Below are 24,001 nucleotides of genomic sequence, written 5' to 3' on the forward strand. Positions count from 1 at the left end.
CGTTAATTCTGTCAGTTGGCTGAATGGCTCATTGTTGCAACTCTCAGTGTCACTAACTTAAAAAGAGCACAAAGGTAATTAAGTTAACCAATTAAGCTCCTAAGGGGTTAGGAACACTGGGAGGAGCTGTACTACTGTTATCTTTTTAAGACATTTTTGAAAGCATAATGTAAAAAACATGAAATTAAGTAGTAACATGGCTTCCATTTAAAAAAAAAAAGAAAAGAAAAGAAAAAGCAGGCACTGCTGCAATTTAACACAACAAATTTCCCTGACTTTTAGTCCATCTCTGTGCTTTATTAAACTTGGAGGATGGGTTTGAACCTTTGGTGTGGTTATAGATCAATTTCTTTAAAATGGCAAACTAAGGCATTGGCCTTGGCCAGTGGAATGTGCCTACAGAATCCACTTCTAGTTATTAGAAGGGAAAAACGCTCACGTCTCCCAAACTCCACATTCCTAATTTATAACAAGTACTGGAAGTCTCCAGAGGCCTGTGCTATGAAGCAGGATTTGGGCTTATCCAGGTAACTTCAGGCTTAACCCGGGATTTTCAGTATTACAAAGGCGCTTCACTTTTTACCAGGGTACAACTTATGCTGGAGACCTGCAGTCTGGAGCAGGTTATGTTTGAAATAAGAAATCACCACCAACTGACCAATCAGTTCTCCAGAGAATAGTGTCACAATTCCTTGAAGATCCCTCAGACCTCTGAACACAGACAGGAGGGTCTAAATTTTTTAAATAGGGTCTGAAGTCTCTGCCTTTCCCTGATGAGCATCAGTAATAAATATAGATTCCTAGACTTTATTCCTTGATTTTTTTTTTTTTTCCAGTTAGCTGCAATCAATTTTACAAAACTTTTGTCATTCTATAAGCATGAATCTGTCCTAAAATAGAGTATCTGTGTGTACATGACAGCTTTCCTTCCTGGCTTCAAATAGTTTTGACTTTATTAACTTAGCAGGTCTCTCCTGCCTCACTGACAAAGCACTTAAAGCGCACACACAGCGCTTTTAATATAAACTACTTTACAGCAAGCTCCCTGTTACAGACACTAACACTGTTGTTTAGTCTGCAGCAGCTGTGCTGCTTTCCAGCTGTATTGTGTGTGTGTGTGTGTGTGTGCGTGCGTGCGTGCGTGCGTGCGTGCGTGTGTGTGTGTGTGCGCATGTGTGTGCATGTGTCTGTGTAACCTCTTCATATTTTTCTAATATAATAGTTTTACCTTTCTTTGTAAAACCAGTCTGGGTTAACTTATCAAGATGATAACCACCTTGGTGTGACCGATTAGCTTGATTGCAAATATTAGAGTGATGAAGCCAGATTATGGAAAGATATCCTGGGTATGTTGAACTTGCTTCATTGGCACAGGGCTATGGTTCAAGCACAGATGGCATCACAGACAGGATCATTTTCTCTGATCAGCCAAAGCTCCTGATACACCAAGACATAAACACAACACTGTTTACAAGGCTAACTCTCATACTGACTAAAGTTGGTGGAGTACCCCTTTAAACACAATGTTTACATTTTCCCATAAGCTTTCTTTGTAACACTTTGTAGCACTGTTTTGAAATGTTAGATTTACTCTAGTTTATCATAATTATTACTGTTAATAATACTATAAAGTGAACAAAACATGTTTTAATTTAAGGTTAGTTTTGTAAAGTATTATTACATTATTACAAAGATTTAGTAGCTTTAAGAAATCATTTTTCTATACACTGAAACTCAAGGCTTTACTGAAAAAGTAAACCAACAAGAAGGTCCAGATTGTACTTAAACAGTTTTAAGGTGACTGTAGGACTTGTTTGGTATCTTTTCAGATGGGATGGCTGTACTATAAAAGTTGCAAAAATCATAATAACCACCTTGTTTTGGGGGGAGGGCGGGTGGGGGGGGGGGGTGAAAATACCTTTGCAATGACAATATGTTACTATATGATTTCACCAGAGCCAAATAGTAAAATATGTCTTTGCTTAGGCCCCGCATCTGAGGATAACAGTTGGCAAATGATTCGATGCTTGTTTCTTGTCACAGGCGTCACCATGAAGAGATATTGTGCTTATAAAAAGCCTATTTTACATTTTTGTCTGCAGCCACCTTAGTGAGAAGCAACCGTGTTGCTCGTAGGAGGGAACACCATGAATACATCTTTGTCCCCCAGAGTTTTGCACACCTCTTCTTACTTTTTCCAATTAAATAAAGAAACTCATTAGGTACAGTATTGCCATTGTTGTGGCACTGGCTCATAAGAAGATTCACTTCCCACATTGGTCCTCATGCTAAGCTGATTGTCAAGTTCTGGTACAGGCTAAGTTTGAATATGTGCAAGATTTTTTTTTTTGTCAGTATTTATTTAAGAATGTGAGATGACGCCTCCAGTAGTCCTGCTGGATCCACTGCAGAGCTTTGTCTTGATGGGGGAAGGGTCTGAGTCAGTCTTCTTACACTGAAGTGACCATCATGAACTCTGGTCACTTTGGAACTGGCAGTCAGGATCCATATCCCTGGCTGATAGACTGAAGGGAGAGAAAACAGGTGAAATTACTACTTCTCTCCTATTACATCTTCATGAGGGTGGAAAATAGGATTAATTGCTTTCCTGCTGAGAGTTGGATGAAAAAACTGATACCTCTCATGTCTGAATAGCAAATAAGAAGCTCGAGCAGTTGGTTAGCTTTGTTTAGCACAAAGACTGTAAACAGTTAGCCTGGTTCTGTCCAAATCTGTTAGCTGGTAGACAGTAGGTGCTTTCAGACTGCAGGAACTTTTTCATAGTTCTAGGAATGGTCATAGTTAGTGACCACTTTTTTAATTGCTCTTAGAACTCCATCTTTGAAGTACGCACTTTTAAAGCATAAGAGGAAGTTAAAAAAATAGCTATTAACAAACAAAACATGGAGAAATTCACCAATCCTGAGTTGCCAAAGCAAAATATAAAATGCTGGTTAGCAATTCCCCTCAATTTGCTATTGGCCATCTGCTATAACAAGAGGTGACATTATAGCGTCAGCTGCTGACAGGTTATTACAGACTTGAGGCTTCTGTTAGTGATGCAAATGCAAATAGGAAGAAAAAGGCTTCCAAAATATATAGTTCATAGGTTGACCTTCCCAGTGGGCAGTTACATCCAGGTACAGTTACATCCAGGTGCAAAAGTCTTGAGCAAGCCATCTTTTCTTTGTATTTTGCTAGGAAACTACAAAAAAGGTGCAAACACATGGAAATACAGTGTACAAAGCAAAAACAGAGTTTATACAATTCTAATGAGCTTGAAAGTCAGTATTTGGTCTGACCATCTTTATTCTTCAACACAGCCTGAACTCTCTTAGGCAGTTATCTTGTAATTTCTTTAAGGAGACTTCAGGAGTAGATCGCTAGGTTTCTTGAGGGACATTCAAAGCTCTTCTTTGAATGTTGGCTGCCTTTTATTCCATTATCTGTCAAGATGATCAGGCTCCAATCTATGACTGATAGTGTTCCATTGTGTGTTTTTCTATTCATGTATGCTTTTACTGCATGGCAGTGTGTTTGGGATCATTGCCATGCTGAAAAAATGATACCGTTGCCAATCAGATGTTTTCCAGATGGTATTGCCTAGTCAAGCAAAATCTGGTGGTACTTTTCTGTGTTCATAATTCCATCAATTTTAGCAAGATCCCCAACACCACCAGCTGAAATGCAGCCCCAAACCATGACAGAGCCTCCACCGTGTTTTACAGATGGCAGTAGAAACTCACTGTTGTACGATTTAAGCCAAAACTTTGAAATTTGGATTCATCACTCCATAAGACTTGCTGCCACAGATTTTCAGTCCAGTTCTTGTGTAATTCTCCCTGTTTCTCTTCTTTAAGAATGGCTTTATTGACAGCCATACTTCCACTGAAACCATTTCTGATGAGGCTTCAGTAAACAGTAGATAGATCAACTGAAGGGCCAGATGCATTGTTTAGGTCCTGTGTCAGGGCTTTGCTGGATTTTTTCCTCTTTCATCTACTGTTCATCTGCTGCAGATATTTTTGTAGGCCTCACACTTCTTCTTTCATCCTCCACTTGTCCAGTTTCTTGAAAATTTTTAAAGAAGTACTGCACATAATACCATGTTTTCAGCTAATAGCTCTTTGGGAATCACCTTGTTGGTGGAAAATTACAATTTTATACCTGGCAAACTATGTTATCTTTGGCACATTTTTTTGTAGATTTAGCTGAAGAAATGGGTACAAATTGTATATTTTTGCAACACATTGTAAACAAAATGTAAAGAAGTGAAAGGTGGCTCAAGACTTTTGCACAGTACTGTAGTCAACAGAATGGTTTGTAGTGAAAGCAGTAAGTTACTGCTCTGAGAAGTGGACCAGCACATAACCCAATCTTCAGTTTTAGTCTAGAGTAAAACACAAGGATATAGGCACAGCTTCATTGATATTTTGTTTAACTCTGAGATTAGTTTATTACATGTCTGGGAAATCTGCTGATAATATATACATGATTAAACTACAGAGGTCCAGGAACAACACCTTTGGACAGAGCCAGAGTAGCTGTTTTTCCCCCAGTTTCCAGTCTTGGTGCTAAGCTAAGCTAACATTTGCTAGCAGTAGCTTCAAATCTGCTAGAGAGAATAAATATTTTCCACATAATTCTTGTGAAGAAGGCAGACAAACATGTCTTAAACCATTTCTTTAAATTTCAGCTTCAGTCTTGAGGAGGCGCATCGTAATTAACACAACTCTCCCAATTTGAAGGAATAACATTTCTCAACACATTTATTCTTTTTCAGTGAGTGTTTACCTCATGACAGCACTCTGAGCTAAAAGACTAATCCTACTTAGGGCTAAGCACAAATGAAACTGTTTTACTAGGGTCTAAATTTGGTCGCAGAGTTTGGCTGTTTATCCTCATCACTCACTCAAATTTGTTTAAGAAGTCTGGTGTAAAAACATTTACAACTTCACAGCAGGCCCATTGAAGATTTCTATGTGTAGTCTTGTTTTTTCAAGAGGCTATTTTTACTATTTGCTCCTGACACTGAGAGCTTCAAAGAAGGTGACGGTATATTTATAAGGACAGCAGCGCGCACAGCCTCTTCACCTGCGTCACAATTCAGCCCACATGGTGCATTCATGAAACCAAGCCCTGAAGGATTACTGTGACGCTGCTGGTGAGTCACAGTCAAGGTTTTTCTAATGATGAATGTGTTTTTGTGATAAATAACATTCAGTTTGTGTGTTAAAGACTTGCTATTCCTTCACAGAGACACACTAGGCACACTCAGTACATAAACCCAGGTCTTGAATTTGAGAATCAGCGCTGTTTTCATTCATTCGCCCCTCAAGCGTGTGCATTATATGGTAAAATGTTATCTCAGATGTGACATGTGTAATTTTGAAAGATGGGGCTAGGCGGTGTGTATGACAGCTGCAAACTTTTCCTCTGCACTGGCTTTGCGGCAAATGCTTTGGATATGATGCAAGAATGAAGCAAAGTGTTTTAGGACATGACTGGATTAGCGAATAGGGATGATAAAAGAGGTAGACACAGGCACAAACCTGGTCTGTGAGGATTCGAGGCTTAATATCAGGAATGGCACCCCCTCTCAGCTCATCTTCCACAGCCATGAGTCTGACAACAGGGAAATAGAAACAAACATACCGGTTGACAAAAATAGAATAATAAAGCCGGTGTTCTTCAATTTTACTGTAGGATTATGCGGCCATATGATGATATTAAGGTCTTGACATGTTTGTGGGCACATTCAGGTATCCTCAGAGCTGCCTGAAACTGAATCAGAGCCTCCTGAGGCTCCTGAAGCTCTGATTCAGCGGCTGAGGAAGCTCACATTCAGCTGTGGAGAATTTGTGAAATGAGTGTGTTCAGGATAGTTAAGTGGGTACCCATGATTTTAAATGGTTTCAACCAAATGAGATGGCTTGTGTGCTTTGTGTATTCTATCAATTTTGGCTTTCAGAAAGGAATTTAATGTGGTACACCAGCATCTTATTAGGTATAAATCCAACTTCATTCCAAGTAGTATTTCTCCCAAGCTATTGTCTTCTTTATTCTGGCCTGGTATCTTTTGTCTTTTTATAGCTTACTAAAGTAAAATCAAACAGGTGAACTCGACACGTAACCACAGGAGAGGTGTTTTATATTGTTATTCTAGTTTAATGGGTGTGAAGTTTATGGCATTAATTATATTTAATGTTTGACATTTGGGAATTATGCATAATTTGCTTTCTGTTTGAAAATTTGAGAATATCTCTAGCCCTCTGCTCTACTCTGCAAGCAAAAAGGCACCCTGTGGAAACAAAAGCCTGATGCCATTTAACCAATGCAGAAAAAGAAGTTGCAACAATATTGTATAAAGTACCAGTCAAAAGTTTTGACTGGTACTGTATATGAGTCGAATCTCAAATGGTGGAAAACTATGTAGAAAAGAAAAGTGGAAAAAATTTAACTTCTGATTGTCTTTCATTAGCCTGTTCCCACAAAATAATGTGGCATCTAACATCATGGCACTAACGCTCAACTGTTTAGTTTAATCAACTACAATACCCAGTACATACTGTAAATATTATCCAATGGCAGCTTAGGTGCTGATATTGGCAAGTGGGCTGGATGTGTCCAGTAGTGGAAACAGCACACCTGTCCATTTTTTTTGTTTTAAAGAACAGTATTCTTTATTTCCTTCTTTGGACTTATCAAAGAAGGCCAGCTGCTAATTGGTGGACTAGCTACAAGCTGTGGTCTGATTAAGGGTTATCCACAGCCAATATGAACTGTCTCACTGGCTGCATTAGTTTTTAATCTTCCTGCAATTTTTGTGATGAATGACACATTTAGTGGGAACAGGCCATTAAAGTCTAACCACTTGCACAGATGTGATGTTTTAGTCTGCTGCTCTGGTGGCACACATATCATTTTTCATTTTCTAAATCTGTTTCCTTCGTTCTTTAATGCATTTCGTTTCAGTCAGTGCTTCCAAAATTTCAGCCTCATACACTTGTGAATATACAACATATATGTGTAAGAGTGAAGGAAGGTACGCACAGGTGGACTGCGTCTTACCCAGAAGGTACAATCTGAATGAGATATGAGACTGCAGGGTGGTGTCAGGGGAGCACTGAATGGTAGTCTGTTGGATGACTTTGGAAATCAAGAAGAGGAAGCGAGTGAAGGCAGAGGCAAGGATTAAATGGTGGAGGCTGAAGAAGGAAGAATGTTGCACAGAGTTCAGGAAGGAGTTGAGACAGGCTCTGGGTGGTAGGAAAGAGTTACCAGATGGCTGGGGAAGTACAGGTGTAGTGCTGTGGGAAACTGCCAAACAGGTATATGATGTGTCCTCTGCACAGAGGAAAGAGGACACAGAGACTTGGTGGTGGAATGAGGAAGTGCAGAAAATTATTCAAATGAATAGGTTAGCAAAGAAAAAGTGGAGGTAGGGAGAAAGCAGACAGGAGTACTGGGAGGCTAGGCGTATGGTAAAGAGAGAGTTGGGAAAGAGAAAGGAAAATGAGTTGTACCTGAGGCTGGGCACAAAGGAAGGGGAAAAGGATTTTAATCAATTGGCTCAGTACAGAGATTGAGCTGGAAAGGATGTGCAGCAGGTTAAGGTGGTTAACGACAAAAATGGAAATGTTCTAACAAGTGATGAGAGAATGTTGAGAAGATGGATGTACTCTAAGGAGCTGATGAATGTTGATAATGAGAGAGTGTGATGAAGACAGATGGACAGTTAGTGAATCAGAAAGTGCAGAGCATTAGTAAAGAGGAAGTGAGGGCAGCTATGAAGAGGATGAAGAGTGGAAATGGGGGTATGGAGATGTCTGGGAGAGAGGGCAGTAGACTTACTGACCAGGCTGTTTAACTGTTTAGAGAGTGAGAAATGGAGGAATGGAGAAGAAATGTACTGGTACTGGGGCTGCTGTGATACTGTCCCCACCACAGATTTTTTTCCTCTGCAGAGGGATAGTTGATGAGCCATACCCTGAAGCTATGAGAAAGAGTTGAAGCTAGGTTAAGAAGCGAGGTGAAGATCAGCGAGCAGCAGTATGGCTTCATGCCAAAGAGAGCACTGCAGATGTGATGTTTGCTTTGAGAGTGCTGATAGAGAAGTACTGAAAAGGTGAGAAGGAGTTGCACTGTGTCTTTGTGGATCTAGAGAAAGCATATGATAGGGTGCCAAGAGAGGAACTGTGGTGCTGCAGAGAAGTATGTAAGGGTGTTGCAGGACATGTATGAGGACAGCGGGACAGTGAGACAGTGGAGCGGTGTGTGGTAGGAGTGACAGATGGGTTTGAGATGTGGGTGGGATTGCATCAGGCATCTGCTCTGAGCCCCTTCTTCTTCACAATAGTGATGGACAGGCTGACAGATGAAGTCAGGCAGCAGTCCCCGTGGACTATGATGTTTGCAGACAACACTGTGATCTGTAGTGAGAGTAGGGAGCACATGGAAGAGAGTCTGGAAAGGTGGAGGTATGCACAGGAGAGACGAGGAATGAAAGTCAGTAGAAGCAAGACAGAATACGTGTGTGTGAATGAGAGGGAGACAGGAGCAACAGTTAAGCTGCAAGGAGTAGAGGTAGTGAAAGTAGATGAGTTTAAATATCTGGGGTCAACCATCCAAAGCAGTGTACTGTGCAAAAGAGAGGTGAAGAAGAGAGTGCAGGCAGGGTGGAGTGGGTGGAGATGAGTGTCAAGGGTGATTTGTGACAGAAGGATATCAGCAAGAGTGAAAGAAAAGGTTTACAAGATAGTGAGACCTGCTGTGATGTATGGTTTGGAGACGGTGGCACTGACAAAAAGACAGGAGGCCGAGCTGGAGGTGGCAGAGCTGAAGATGCTAAGATTTTCATAGGGAGTGACCAGAATGGACAAGATCAGAAATGAGTACATCAGAGGAACAGCGCAAGGTGAGTGGTCTGGAGACAAAGTTAGAGAGGCAAGGATGAGATGGTTTGGACATGTGCAGAGGAGGGATAGTGGATATATTGGATAAAGGATGTTGAATATGGAGCTGTCAGGCAGAAGGAAAAGAGAAAGACCTCAGAGAAGTTTCATGGATATAGTGAAGGACGTGCAGAGGATGCTAGGGAGAGAGTGAGATGGAGGCAGATGATCCACTGTGGCAACCCCCTAAAGGGAGCAGCCAGAAGAAGAATACTTATGAGTATACAGTACTGTGCAAAGGTCTTGAGTCACCCATCATTTCTTTATATTCGCCTTCCAAGGAGCTAGACTTTCTTGTCATTTTTTTAAAGTGGTTTTTATTCAAGCACCATTCAAGCATTAAAAAAAAAAAATTAAAAAATCAAGGGATGAACCAATGTTGTGTCTACACATAACAGAGAACTTGGCAAAGAACCAATTTTAACTGGTTTCTTGAAGTACTTTATTACTAGCAGCCTATGGCAAAAACACATAATTTCTTTCCCATTTCTTTAGTTGAAACTACAAAAAGACTAGCTGAAAAATTGGCATATCTTCTTGACAAAAGAAGTAGCAGGCCTAAAAAAAATATCAATAGCAGATGAACAGCATCTGAAAGGCATGTCCTTAAAAAATATGAACAAATCATTCAGCAAAGACCTGACACAGTCCCTGAGAGATGTATCTGGCCCTTGAGTTATCCATCTACTATTCACTGAAGCCTCATTAGATGGGGTCAATGGGGTCAGTGAAAAGGTGGCTGTCAAAAAGCCATTCTTAAGGAAGGGAAACAGGGAGAAAAAGGCTGAGGTATGCCAAATTACACAGCAACTGTTCTGAAAATCAGTGGCAACAGGTCTTATGCAGTGATGAATTCGAGAATCAAATCATCAATATATGGAGGAAGTCAGGAGAAAGGTACAACAGTGAGTGTCTACAGCCATCTGTAAAACATGGTGGAGGCTCCATCATAATTCGGTGCTGCATTTCAGCCGGTGGTGTTGGAGATCTTGTCAGAATTCATGGAATTATGAATGTAGAAAACTACCACCAGATTTTTATCCACCATGCAATACCATCTGAAAAGGATCTGACTGTCATGTTGAATAATTGCTAATGAGCCCAAACACACTGCCAATGCAGTAAACACATAACTTGATAGAAAAATACACAATGGAACACTATCAGTCATATATTGGCCTCCCAAAGCCCAGACCTCAACATTATTGAAGCAGTGTGGGGCCAGCTTTACAGAGAATGGAATAAAAGCATCCAAAGAAGGGCTTTGAATGTCCTTCAAGAAGCCTTAATGAAATGATAAGAAAGCTTAGCTAAGATATTTCAGGATGAGACATCTTGTGTTGAAAAATAAAGGCAATCATAGCAGATATTGACTTTAAAGCTAATTAGAATTGAACAAACTCTGTTTTTGCCTTAAATATTATATTTCCATGAGTGTTTGCACAGGTTTCAATAAATCACTGTATTTATTTCCCATTTTCCTAGCGAAATATGAAGAAATGAAGGGTAACTTAAGACTTTTGCACAGTACAGTGTATACTATATGTACTGTGTAAAGTGCATAAAACAGATGGATAAAAAACACAAAGGTGACCATAAGATGAATTTACAATAAAATTCCGCAGGGTACTTTTACACACAGAGTTAAAGCAGAAGGCATTTAGCTTAGCATAGACTTTTCAAAAGTTGAAAGTTAAATGCTAAGTAAAATGTACCCAATCTACAAAAAAAAAAAAAACCCTAAAAACCAGAAATCTAAAAACAGTATTTGTATTGTGAATTTAAGGTTAAACTGTATGCACAAATGTAACCATTTTAGATTTTTACATTAAACTAATCCTAACAGTAACATTTTCCAAAATGGTGAATTATTTGATTTAAAATCTGACACATGCGGTATGATGCAAGCTGCATTTCAGTGATTACAGTTTAGTCATATTTTGTAAAGGTCTTAGAGTTTAGTTTTGAACGACATTTAATGCTTCTTTCTTCACTGAGCAGAGAGGTGTTATTCTGAGTCTCAGAATAGCTCAAGGCAATTTTTAGAGAGGCTGGTGACCATCTTTTAACCACCTTTTAGAGCTTCGGTCTATAGCTTACAGTGCTTTTCAACAAAAATGAAGACTGTTAATGGCAGAAGTCTTTATCTGACCAGGTCACATGAGTGTTGAGTGTAACAGTGTGTTTCATTGCACTCTACTTTAGTCAGATATTTCATCATGATATCAGGGACTACTTTAAAAGGTAGTGCTAACTTAAACTTTTCTTATCTGATACACTTAGTAGCAACTTGTGAGTCATCTGAAGAAAAAAAAAAAAAGTAGAAAGAATCTGTATGATGAATCTCATTAAAGAGATGAAGTAACTGGCATGGCCTCATGTCTGCCAGCCTAAGTTTGAACGGCACACTAATCACCTGTTGATGATGCCTTTGATTTGAGAGTCCTTCTCCATTTGCTGCTGCTTCAGGCGCCGCTCGCTGTCTTCCAGGCGGTTCTGATACTGCTGCAGGATCTTGTTTGTCTGTTGTTCCTGCGACAGAAGTCGCTGCTCATATTCTTCAAGTTTGCGATGAGACATCTTCAGCCGCTCTTTTAACGAGTGAATTTCTTCTTCGTATTCTCTTACCTAAAAGAATGAATGAAATAATGTCACTTCAGTCATGTCATTACTGGTATTCAAAAAAAAAAAACTCCTGAATGATGAGTGATTTTATCCATGGAGACAACACTCTGTTGTACAATTCTCTTTTATGCTAAGTAACAAGTGGGATAAATGTGAAGTGGAGTAGTGTTGGGCTTTAATGTGTGCAACTACCAGTTTCAATCTCTTAAGCACTGCATTGTTTCTAAAATAAGCACAAGTGTGGGAGTTATTCATTATACAAAATGCTTTCTGCCACTACCCCTGCATAATTGTGTTAAAGCTCCAATCCAAGGGCATGAAAAGCATGCATATGTATAAAAAGCAAAAATTATACTATTTTTATATTCTTCCCTTTAAGGTCATCTCCTTGTGCACCTCTCGGCTACTTTTCTTAGATTGGTCCCTAGAAGTCCTGTTCGGATAACTTGTGCATATGTGTGATTTCACAAACTTGCGCACAGAGCAAACATCAAATTATGACTCAACCTGATCCAACTGATCTGCAAAGAGATGAATGAGACCTCAACATCATGTGAGGAGGCTTTTTTTCTCTCTTTGGATATTCACTGTGTTGTATACCCTGAATTTGTCCCCCCACGCCAGTCAATCTAACTCCTAAAGTGCAACCCATTAAGCTCTAAACATCTCCCTCAGTGTCTGAGGGAGAACATTTGGTGTCGACTGTCTCAGCTGTGACAGGTGACAGCATACACAGTCCTCCTACTCACAGCAATTTTTTAAAAAGTCAGGAGTTTTTCTTTTTTTTAAACCACATCAATACAATATTCACTCATCACCACCCTTTATGTGCATTTTGAAGCCATGCAACTTTTTCCACTAAATTAAATTTAAGTTAAAGTGTCCTGATCTGGCACAGTGGAGGAGATCCAGTGTAAATCACAGATGCGCAAGTACAAGTGAACAGCAGTGTTCAAGGAGATGCACTGCTGCATAAGGATATGACATTGAAGGGCAAATCTCAGACTCTAAAGGCCTCAGTTAGCATGTTAAATGTTAGCATGTTAAAACAAAGTTCATGACAGTACAGTTAGAAGAAGACTGAATAAGTATGGCTTGTTTGGAAGGGTTGCCTTTTTTCTCAAACCAAGAATAAACCACAAGACTTCTGCAACATTGGCCGTTGGACAAACAAGACCAAAGTGGAGATGTTTTGTCATAATGCACAGAACCATATTTCGCAAAACCCAAACACAGAATAGCAGCACAAACACCTCATACCAACTCTCAAGCATGGTGTTGGACGGGTAATGATGTGGGCTTGCTTTGCAGTCATAGGACCTGGGCACCTTGCAGTCACTGAGTCCACCATGAACTCCTCTGTATACCAGAGTATTCTAGAGTCAAATCTGAGGCCATCTGTCTGACAGCTAAAGCTCTGCCCAAACTGGGCCATGCAGCAGGACAATGATCCCAAGCACATCAGCAAATCTACAACAAAAGTGGCTGAAAAAGAAATGAATCAGGCAGCATCAACTTCAATGAACTGAAGCAATGTGGTAAAGAAGAGTGGGCCAAAATTCCTCCACAACGATGTGACAGACTGACAAGGTCAAAATGATTACTTCAACTTATTACTGCTTAAGGTGGTTCTACAAACTACTGAATCATTAAGTATAATTAGTGTTTCACATGACTGCATAGAGTCCTGTGAAAACGTTCTTTTTCACATAAATGTTCATCAGGTATGGTTTTGCCTTTTATGGAAGATGTCATAGAAACTTGTATGGCAGAACCAGCTAAAACCATGGGGTCTTGTACGAGCCATTTGTTTATAAAGACTACTATACAATCTTAAAATGTGTAAAATGGATGATAACTGAAATATAAATAAGCAATTTACTACAGAGTGTGTATGAGTGTGATTGTTCTTTTCTTCTACCGAGAACACAATGACCAGTATTTTATTTGATATGCATGCAAGGCCAAAACACTGTTTTCAGGACACAGAAATCCGGAAACAGTGCGAGTCTGCCATCATTATCCAAACAACCTTAAAACTAAGCTGTTTTATTTTTCCTATAAGCCACACACACAACAAGTATTATATTTTATAAAATGTGAAAAAAAAACTGTGATCAAACCCTATCAATCTATCCTTATTAAATTGTACATCACCTTCAATTTTCTTAATTTACTAAATGGAAATCAGCTATTAGGAGAACATTAACAAAAACCCAACACTTCACAGAAAACTATGATGACCACAGTTTCACATTTTCAGTTTCTAGTAATCTCATCAGAACATGTGAGTTATGCATATTTTTTTTTGAAGAGGTGCAGGGGGGGGGAAAAAGTGCTAACCCTTTCCAGTCGTGACTCATCCATACTCTTTGAGTACTCTTTCAGCTGGCCCTCACGGTCCGGCCGCAGGCTCTCGATGTCAGCAGACAGATGTGGCATGTTGGACACCCAGGCAACCGTCCGCTCGTTCATGGACGGAGTGTTCAGAGTGGATTGAGAACCCTGAAAAAAGAGTTTTGCCTTATTAACAGGATTTTCTTTCATGACATTCAAAATATTTACAATCTTTATTGAGGAAATTCTGTATTAAATGAGCCACTTAAGAATGTGATTCGTTTTTTTTAAATGGACACAGGTTTTACTTTTATCACTGATGTTGCAAATGACACTTTGGAAAATAAGTTTCTACACTTGCCTGCTTATTGACAACTGGCTTGAGCAGATGCTGCTGTGGTGGCTGCAGCTGTGACTGCTGAGACTTCTTGGTGCTTTTTGTGGGCGTGTCTGTTGCCTCCTCTGCAGCTGCTGGCGGGACTTGGTTCTCTTTGGCGGAGCTCGTCTGGTACGGGAGCCCAGGAGCTGGACTGTCTGTCACCGACAGCTGCCCATCCTGTTGCGTCTGCGGCATTTGCTGCTGCACCTGCTGCTGCTGTTGCGGCTGCTGCTGCTGAGCCTGCCGTGACTTTGGCTGACTGCCGCTTAGGTTTGTGTCAGAGGAGTTGAGGAGGAGGTTTCTGCTCTGTGGACGAACCTTTGGAGGCGTGGCAGTGGCTGGGGTGTTAATGGACCGCTGGGACTTGAGGTGCTGCGCGGCGATGGATGTCTGGCGGACAGGGTGGACTGTAGTTGGAGGCGTGGCCAAAGAGGCGGGCGTCCCTGTGCCTGTGGGTGTCTGAGATGTGACTCCCATCAGGTGCTGCTGCTGAAGGGACTCCTACAAGAAAAGAAGAAATAAAGGCAAATGATTAATAATATACTTTTCTGACTTACCCAACAGAGGTGCATGTGAAAACACAAATATCAAAAACAGCCAATTGGACATCAACCTGTCTTTGACCTTTGCACTCTGTCTTTTCTCCCTGCAGCAGTCAGACTTTTTAACCAGCACTGTTCCCAGAAATAGAAGTGATCTACTTTATTAACCACTACTAGTACTAGCACTGTAAAATATACCTCATTTCAAATAGGTTCGGCATTTATTTATTCATTCTACTTTCTACTTTACCTCTTACACTTTTTTATATTTTAATTTCTTGTACTTTTATTTTATTGTATCCTAGTTACTGTTTGTGCTCTTTACAATACCTTTGCCGCTGCTACACTGAATTTCCCCGTCGTGGGACTAATAAAGAGATTTCTTATCTTATCTCATCTTATTAAAGAGTAAAGTGTGATCTGCAAACAGAGAAGTTAATTGTCCAGTGCACTGCATGTGCTGCTAGTGAGCGGGCGTTTTGTGTGATGCCACAAGTATTTCCATTAGTGTGAATGTTATTCTTAAAACAAAACAAAAAAAAGTTCCAACCAGGTTATGTGATGCTATAATCCCCCCAAAAATTCAAACATGGGTACGTAGAAAAATGAATAGAGTTAGGGCATACTCATTCTAGGTGCAGCTGCCTTGTGCCATGATCAAGCTCAATTCTCCGCACTCCCCCTCAGGCAAGTGCTCACACTGCCCTCGCATAAACACACACTTTCTGAAAAAGTGCACCTGCAGAGCATAAGTTTCACAATTTTATGCATTTTGGTGATTAATTATAGAAACATTGGAGCACTGTAATCTCACATATTTGTTAACTACTTAAAGCAATGTTTTTTGTTTTCTACAGAAGCAGCTCTCTTTTAGGAAGTATTAGAGATCCGTGCTGAGGTGGGAGTAGGGATCACACTACATGCATACTGAATCCAGCTGAACTGCACCTGAGCCCAACTTTTCAAGCCGGTCACAGAAGGATTTGCTTCACCATGCCTGGGCACGACATTAGTCACATTAGTCAAATAAACTGAGCTATGGGGGGGTCAAATGTGCTTGGGCATGGTGTGGAGTATGCCCTTTATGGATGGGAGTAAGACACCCTTTCAACAATAAGGCAGTGTAAAGGTTAGATGTAGAAATACTTAATGAGTGGCCTTTTATTGGGTACATCTAGTGGAGTATTCAAACGCTTGCCATAACATCTGTCATATTATTTGAACTCATAAAGTTCAGTTTAAGATGTGTACATAACTACTGAAACCCGAAGTTTTAATTTGGCACTGGAGACATAAACACAACTGCCCTAGTTAACTTGAGAAGTGTGGATGGTCATGAATAGCTGTTTAGTTTTTTAAAAAAAGAAAACAAAGCAGACATATACCTGTACATATGAATAAACAGGTAGATGTATGTGTATGAATAAATAGGTGGATGGATGGATAGAATGAAAGATAATGAATTCATGATTACACCATCTGCATTAATATTCAGGAAGCTTGTGATGTTTGTTCCATTAAAGCCCACGCATCAGGACAGAAATAGCTCAACTACATGACACCGTCATTAAACGCTATCATTTTACACAGACGTGTCATAGTAAACTTATCACTGTAATGGATCAACAGGCCCATAAAGTTCATTACAAGCTGTTTCATTTAAAATTATATTTTGTAAAATACAAGAAGCTCTCTCAACTCTTATTAAACAAATGACAGTTTAACTTAATTGCTTCAACTCAGGTCTTCAGTATAGATTCTGAAATAGCTTACAACGTTATTAATAACTACACACATAGTATCTGCATTTCAAGACTTTTTCCTGCCCTACTGACCGACCACAAGTATCCAGCTCTGCTGAATCGGGGGCACGCAGTGTGATGGATGTCAAGCGCTCTACAAAGTTCAGCAGAGTAGGCAAGTGAATGATTCTGCTCCAGTGCGTTGTCTCTAGCATGACAAGTACCCTTAGGTTTCTGTTACATTTGCATATCGTGCTGCATAAGAGAGGGCCATTTTTTAAATAACATCTGAGCTTTATTATGCAATCTGACAATCAGTCTCAACACAGTGAAAACAAAAGTACAAGAAGGATCTAATGGACTCCAACAGCTAATCTGAATTCACTGACTCAGTCGAGGTGTTAAAATCACACTAAGAATAAATGGCAAGGCTCTAAGTATGTTGGGTAATTTGGCTGAGAATTGGAAAAAAAAAACCAACCAAAACAATCCAGGTCTTTTTTAACAGAGTTTGGCTTGTCCTCATCACAACATTCACAAGCCCAGCTTCTGAAAATATGTGAATATTTATTTACTTGTTTATTTAGGGAATTAAAAAAAAAAATGCACCACTCCTAATATTTAAGAAGATTTTCAAAATATGAAATATTGTGCAAAAGTCTTGAGTCACCCCTCATTTCTTTATATTTGGCTAGTTAAAATAGGAAATAGTAGAAGCACGTATTGAAACATGCACTTACATGCATGGATACATGAGGCAGAAACAGAACATTACTAACAAACTTGAAAGTCAACATTTGGTTTGACCACCTTTATTCTTCAATGCAGCCTGAATTGTCTTAGGCAAGCTTTCTTGTAATTACTTCCACCAATGAGGTTATGTTTTCTGTAGCGTTTACATGCATGCGTGAGTGTCTATAAACATGACAGCTCGAAAAATTTTGGATGAATTCTGATAAAACTTTATAGGGCTGTAGAGTGGGGTCGTGTTAACAATCCATTAAAATTTGGCTTACATACACCGAGGTCTTCAAGGTCAACTTAATGATTTATTGATTGAAAACTGACAAAAAGACTTATAACTTAGAAACTATGATTCTTAAAAGTGTGGTGTGTATTGTCAACATATCGAAAGTACCGTATAAAGATTTAAAATATCATGCCACATTTGACCTCTGACCTCTCGTTCAAGGTCAATAGCTTAATCTGAAGGTCAAAACAATAATAATGCTATATAAAGCTATTTAAAACTATGTTTGTTACTGCCATTGTTTGTATTGACAGCATACAGGGATATAGGGAATGATTTATGGGGATTCTATATTTCACATTACTTTGGACCTTTGACCTCTTCTTCAAGGTCAAACAAGGTCAAACTTCATAAAAAATCTTTAAAGCTATGCTTAAAATTCTACTACCTTTGTTTGTATTGGCAACATTTAGAAATTATACTGGTATATGAGAATTCTATATATCACTGTATTATAGTTTGCAGCATGGTGGAGCAGTGGTTAGAACTGTTGCCTCACAGCAAGAGGGTCCTGTGTTCCAATCCACAATCTGGCCAGGGCCCTTCTGTGTGGAGTTTGCATGTCTGTGTGGGTTCTTTCTGGGTAGAGGGAAACCCCTCTGAACCCTACGCCATAACCTCACCTCCCAAAAAATGTAAATACACATCGGCTTGACAGCCCGCAACGATTGTGATTGGCTTGACCCACGAGGGAAAAAATCCCAGCATTTTATTAGTTTCTATCGGCTGGCTCCGCATATAAAACACCGGGACACGACAACATGGTAATAAGCAACGCACCTCGCACAAGCATAAATGCCAGCAATGACGTCGGCCTCTTACATAGGTTATGTCATAGGCTCTACAACGATTCAGTGCAGAAGTCTAAATCAGGCCTGAAACAGACTGGTGTCCTGCCCAGGGTGTACCCTGCCTCTTGCCCTATGGCAGCTGGGATAGGCTCCAGCCCTGTGAATTGAATAAGTGGAAGAGAGAGAATGAATGGATGGATGGATGGATGGATGGATGGATGGATGGATGGATGGATGGATGGATGGATGGATGGATGGATGGATGGATGGATGGAATCCAAATATGTTTCATTTGACCTCTCACTTTTACATTTCATATCTGCCTTCCTTTTAAGAAAAGAAAGTATTGTCAAGAGAAAGAGAATGAGCTGCCTAGTCAGTTAGAAATATACTGTAGTATATTATTAGATAATAAGCTCACGTTATTCATATCCAGTTCTTTACAAATCAGTACCTACTATCCATTACCTACTCCTACATAATGAAAAGAAAATACTAATGCCTTTAAAGTAAATACTGCCCCGAGAGTGAGTAGCTTTCGTGGAGGTTTGCCCTCTCTAAATCAGTGAACATCAACTGGCAGCCCACGGACCATATCCGGCCCACCAGAGATGTCCATCCAGCCCCCCAAATATTATTGAAATCAAGACTAGCCTACTGAGGAGGAAAAACTATGAAGAGTTCAAAAGCCACTAAATGCCACATCCTTCAAAAATTAGATAATGATATTTACGGAATCCTCTCCACACGTACTGTACACCAATCAAACATGTTGCATCATAAACTGTTAAATACCCATCTCTGACTAGTCTAAATTATTAAAAGCCTCCAAACGCCACTTCCCATTGCCCGTAAAAGCCTCCATGTTCCTAAAACCAATGAGAATACAAGATCGGACCATGTGACTTCAAGTATTTTCAGCACTGTGCTGCACCGAGGAGCCGGCTTTTGTTGGTGGTGATCAGATTGTAAACACAGTTGAAGGTGAGTCACGCCTTGTTTTGTGTAGAAAAAAATGTTCGGCTTCAAACTTGTTTAACTAAAGGAGGTAAAATTTGTAACTAAATTTCCATTGGTGAACCCGCAGAAGGATCGGTTCTGTCTGCCGAACGTATTGCCCAGCCTGCATGGGGTTCCCATCTCCTTTGCTGTGAGGGTCTCTCCCACGGTCTGCTCGTGGATTTGGAGGGTTTTGCATCTGAACTCTTCAAATGTTCCCATATTCATTAAAAAACAACAACGACAAAAACGCCTTCTGAAAAGTAGATTGTACATAGATAAACTTGTTGCTTTCATTTAACATTTTATTGTTTCCCGTGCTCATGTCTATAATGAGAACTGCACACAGTTGTGGAGTTTCCATAACAACCGTCAACATAACAGAGAATAAGTGCAAGACTTGCTCATCACATCATTAAAACTATGAATTTGAAAGGAAAACTGATATATCAAATGATAATACATTACTTAGCCTGCAATATTAATTTTATTTTACTTTACGAGAGATTCTGGCCCTCACACTGTCTGCTGAGAAAAATTCCATCCCTTTTTCAAATGCAGTTGATGACCCCTGCTCTAAATGTGTGTTTCTTTAAGTAGTCTTCAAGAATAGTTCTCCAGGCTTCTTAAAGGACATACAAAGCTCTTCTTTGGATGTAGGCTGCATTTTCTTTTGTTCTCTGTCAAGATGATCCCAACCCTGCTTCAATAATGTTGAGACTCAGACTCTGGGGAGGCCAATGACATTGTGTGTTTTTCTATCCAAGTACTGCACTGGAAGTGTGTTTGGATCACTTCCAGATTGTATTACATGGTGGATCAAAACCTCAGGGTCCTTTTCTGCATTCACAATTCCATGAATTTTTAACAGATCTCCAACACCACCCACTGAAATGCAGCCCCAAACCACGACAGAGCCTCCACCATGTTCGACAGATGGCTGTAGACACTCACTGTTCTGACCATTCGAACCAAAAACTTTGAAATTTGGATTCATCACTTCATAAGACCTTGTTCTAGTGTAATTTTTGGCATACCCCAGCCTTTTCTTGCTGTTTCTCTTCTTTAAGAATGGTTTCTTGACTGCCATCCTTCCACTCAGACCATTTCTGATGAGGCCTCAATGAACAGTACATGGATCAACTGAAGGGCCAGATGCACTTCTCAGGCCCTGTGTCAGGTCTTTGTTGGATTTTTTTCTTATTTCTTAAGGACGTGCCTTTCAGATACTGTTTATCTGTAGATAGTTTTTTAGGCCTGCTTCTTCTTCTGTCCGCCACTTGTCCAGTTTCCTCCAAAACACATTGCACACCATGCAAAGATATAAATTTTTAGCCAACAGCTCTTTGAGAATCAACTTGTTGGTGAAAAATATAATTTTGTGCCTGCTGAACTGTGTTATCTTTGGCATTTTTTGTAGATTCAATTGAATAAATAGGAACATATGTTTATGCAACAGTAAGAAAGTGCCTAAAGATACAATTTAAAATTGGTTCTTTGCTAAGTTGTCTGTTATGTGTAGATATAACACTGGTTCATCCCTTTAGGTAGGTGCCCTTTTTATGCTTTAATGATTCATAGGTCAGTGTTAAGTGGCTTAACAAACAAAAAAAATCTTCTGAAAATAGTCAGGTACAAGGGCTGGACTGAAAAGGCAGCCAATGTCAAAAGAAAAAAACTTTAAGACCTTCAGAAAGCCCGGAGAAGGATTGCTCAAGACCATTAAAAAAATACAAGTCTGGCTCCTTGTAAGCAATACCAATAAAAGGGGTAGTTCAAGACTTTTGCACAGTACCGTATTACAATAGCCAGTACCAATGCATCAAATATACAATTATGAATAAAAGTTATAAATTCTGTGAAGACACAAATTGTTTTAATGTGGAAATATTTATTTTAAACAGTATTTTTAGTTATTGGGGTAATTCTTAGTGTTTTTAAATTTCCTGAATTTACTTTGTACTGAATTTAAAAAACTCTGACTCAGTCAGAGCTACTATAATAAAAATAAGATTGTTATTTCCATCTGCAGTAATATTTGATGCTATAAATCTATTTTGACATATCCAGGGAGAGCAGGGGCAATACATGCATGCAAAACAGTGCAGGCACTGATGACAACAGATAAGACACTAATTAAGTTAGAAACAACATAAAAGGAGGAGCTGAGGTGCAGGTGAATTGCAAAGTGGCTTGCAGATACAACTGGTTGCTCTGTATCAGCTGAGCAACCAGCTCAGGCTTAGGCTGGTATTGGGATCAGTTCCTGCCTGGATCGTTGGCTGACCTTGACTTTGTGGCCTGCCTAAACCCATGCTGTTCTGGATAAATAAACAGTCAAAAAAGTTAAACCTCCATAACATGAAGAAGTATCTGGATTTTAATATCATTAGACACAACTATTGTTTTTATCTTATTTGTCCACTAAACAATATTTTAGGGAGAGTTCAGGTCTCAGTGATTAATGAACAAGAGCTTAAATTAGCGACAGTAAGTTATATCACGACGACAAAAGACAAGCAACATTTTAAGCCCATATATTTACTTTAGTGTAGGACATGGGAAATGTCAATGGGGTGCGACATCCACAAAAATAAAGATTGCAGGTTCCTCATAAGCTCATTATACTCCATTTCAAAAGTCCTTGTAGTTCTTTTTTCATGTAACTCTATGTAAAATATCCTATAAATGGCAGTCTCAAGCACACAACAGCTGGTCAAATATTTTATCATGAAAGAGAAATGATTGGACATAAAAAGATGTCATCTCTGAGTTTGTACAATTTTGTATAAATATAGAGGTCAATTTTTAGCCTGATGATAGTGGGGGGTGGGGTTATAATTCATGGTGATTGTTTTAATCAACTCTTTGCCTACTGAATGAGGAGTTATGATATGTGTTGTGCAAAAACAGACAGCATGTTCTACAAATATTTTTAACAAAATCCCAAATGCATCCCCATAGATCCCATAGAAACTCATTTGTACATCGCCGACAACTATTTGGACAATGGCACAATTTTTAAAGATAAATTAAATTTTACTTAGTTTGTCTAATTGCCTTTGAGCCTCTGACAATGGGAGACTGTATATATAAAAATGGCTGCAGTTCCTAAACAGTTAATGACACATATTTGATAAACCCATTGATTTAAAGAGGAAAGTCTACATTTCAATCACATATTGAACATAAACACATAAAATCCACTGTTGTGGTGTACAGAAGCAAAGATACAAAGATTTTCTCATTGTCCAAATACTTACAGCATGGGCCTAACTGCATACATTTTTCTGTTATTTAAGATAAGCGACAAAATGTTTAAAGCAAAAAAACACACTATTTTACTATTTTAGGAAAAATGAGATTCCTACCTGAACCTGCAGCGACAGCTGGTGCCAGGCATAGTCATTGCTCTGATTCTGCCGGGTGAAATCATCACTGTAGCTGTGTGAGTGGACAATGCTGGGCTGTACCAGACTGCTCTGTGACCGCAGGGCGGACAAGTCCTCACTGCGGGAGAACGCGCTGTTGCCAAAGGCCGGTGGGTAGTCGTGATGGCCATTCTCAGGCTCAGGGGCGAGGAGAAGAGGAGGGGGAGGCTGAGCTGACTGAGCCGGGGAGTTCTGGGCAGCCAGATGGAATAGCGGGTTCTGGAAAGACAGGGGGAAGTGCATAGCCGCTGCCGCCTGCTGCTGTTGCTGAGAGATGGATTCGGTGGGCCCCCCTACATGACCCATCTGGCTTATTCTCAGACCAGAGCCCGCTGAACCACTTGGCAAATGCCCTCCCATACGAAGGGGACCACCGAGGTTCCCAAAGCTGTGGCCGAGACCTGCGATGGAGGCCTGAGAGGAAGTGAGCATGTCTCCCACAGAGTTCAGATTGGAAATGCTGTTCATGCGAGAGTCCTGAAGGTCCATCATGGATACACTTTTGTTTACACTGTGGACCTGAGAGACACAAGAAAACAAAATAGCACAAAAGAGAAGTAGAGAAATAACACTACTTTCCTCACAGCAAATAAAAATGTTCTTATATGGTGGTTTTAGGTTTTGGGATAACAGATGGAAAAAGAAGCCTTTTGGACTACTCCGAAGCGCTTACAGATACGGTTGTTAATGTGGACTGTACCACTTAAATAACCAACAAACAGCCAGTTTGTTGTCTGGCATAATTACCATGGGTCACCACTGACTGTTAACAGAGTTCTTTAGACTCCAATAGAGTGATTAGTATTTTGCCGTTTCTCCTAGGTGGTTCGATCAGGCGTGGAATTCTGGCATCCATGAAAAAGAAAAGGATTAATGAAGTTTAGAAGAGTGTGAAATAAACTAGATGACAACTACAACAGGTTCAGGCTGAATTATTTTATGTAGCACCTCTATAACTGGACATAAACAGATTAAAAGATTTGAAAAAAAAAAAAAAAAACTACGGATGAAGGAGCCTGGTTTTGGAGGGTTAGTGCAGCTACTGGACATATATGATCTGCCACCCACTGGCATACCTACAGAGGTATAGTTAGGCTATAAACACTGCAGCACTGGGGAGGTCTTAGATGGTTAGGGTTAAATTGTTTTCAATCCAGGTGCAAGGTTAGGC

The 24,001-nt window shown here is 39.8% G+C and overlaps 1 protein-coding gene across 1 annotated transcript in view; it reads right to left on the reverse strand.

Moving 5' to 3' along the window:
- Positions 1-2,048: 2,048 nt before the first annotated feature.
- The window catches only part of LOC115788122 (ras/Rap GTPase-activating protein SynGAP-like), a 42,677-nt gene continuing 20,724 nt past the window's right edge, over positions 2,049-24,001 (reverse strand). The window contains exons 14-18 of the mRNA XM_030741041.1: positions 22,771-23,349; positions 14,278-14,796; positions 13,923-14,084; positions 11,371-11,582; positions 2,049-2,525 (exon numbers count right to left, since the gene is read on the reverse strand). Coding sequence (XP_030596901.1) covers positions 2,468-2,525; positions 11,371-11,582; positions 13,923-14,084; positions 14,278-14,796; positions 22,771-23,349 — 1,530 coding nt within the window. The 3' untranslated portion in view covers positions 2,049-2,467. The remainder of the gene's footprint in view (positions 2,526-11,370; positions 11,583-13,922; positions 14,085-14,277; positions 14,797-22,770; positions 23,350-24,001) is intronic.

Source organism: Archocentrus centrarchus, chromosome 11 (genome assembly GCF_007364275.1).
Source record: "Archocentrus centrarchus isolate MPI-CPG fArcCen1 chromosome 11, fArcCen1, whole genome shotgun sequence".
In the NCBI taxonomy this organism is placed as follows: Eukaryota; Metazoa; Chordata; class Actinopteri; order Cichliformes; family Cichlidae; genus Archocentrus; species Archocentrus centrarchus.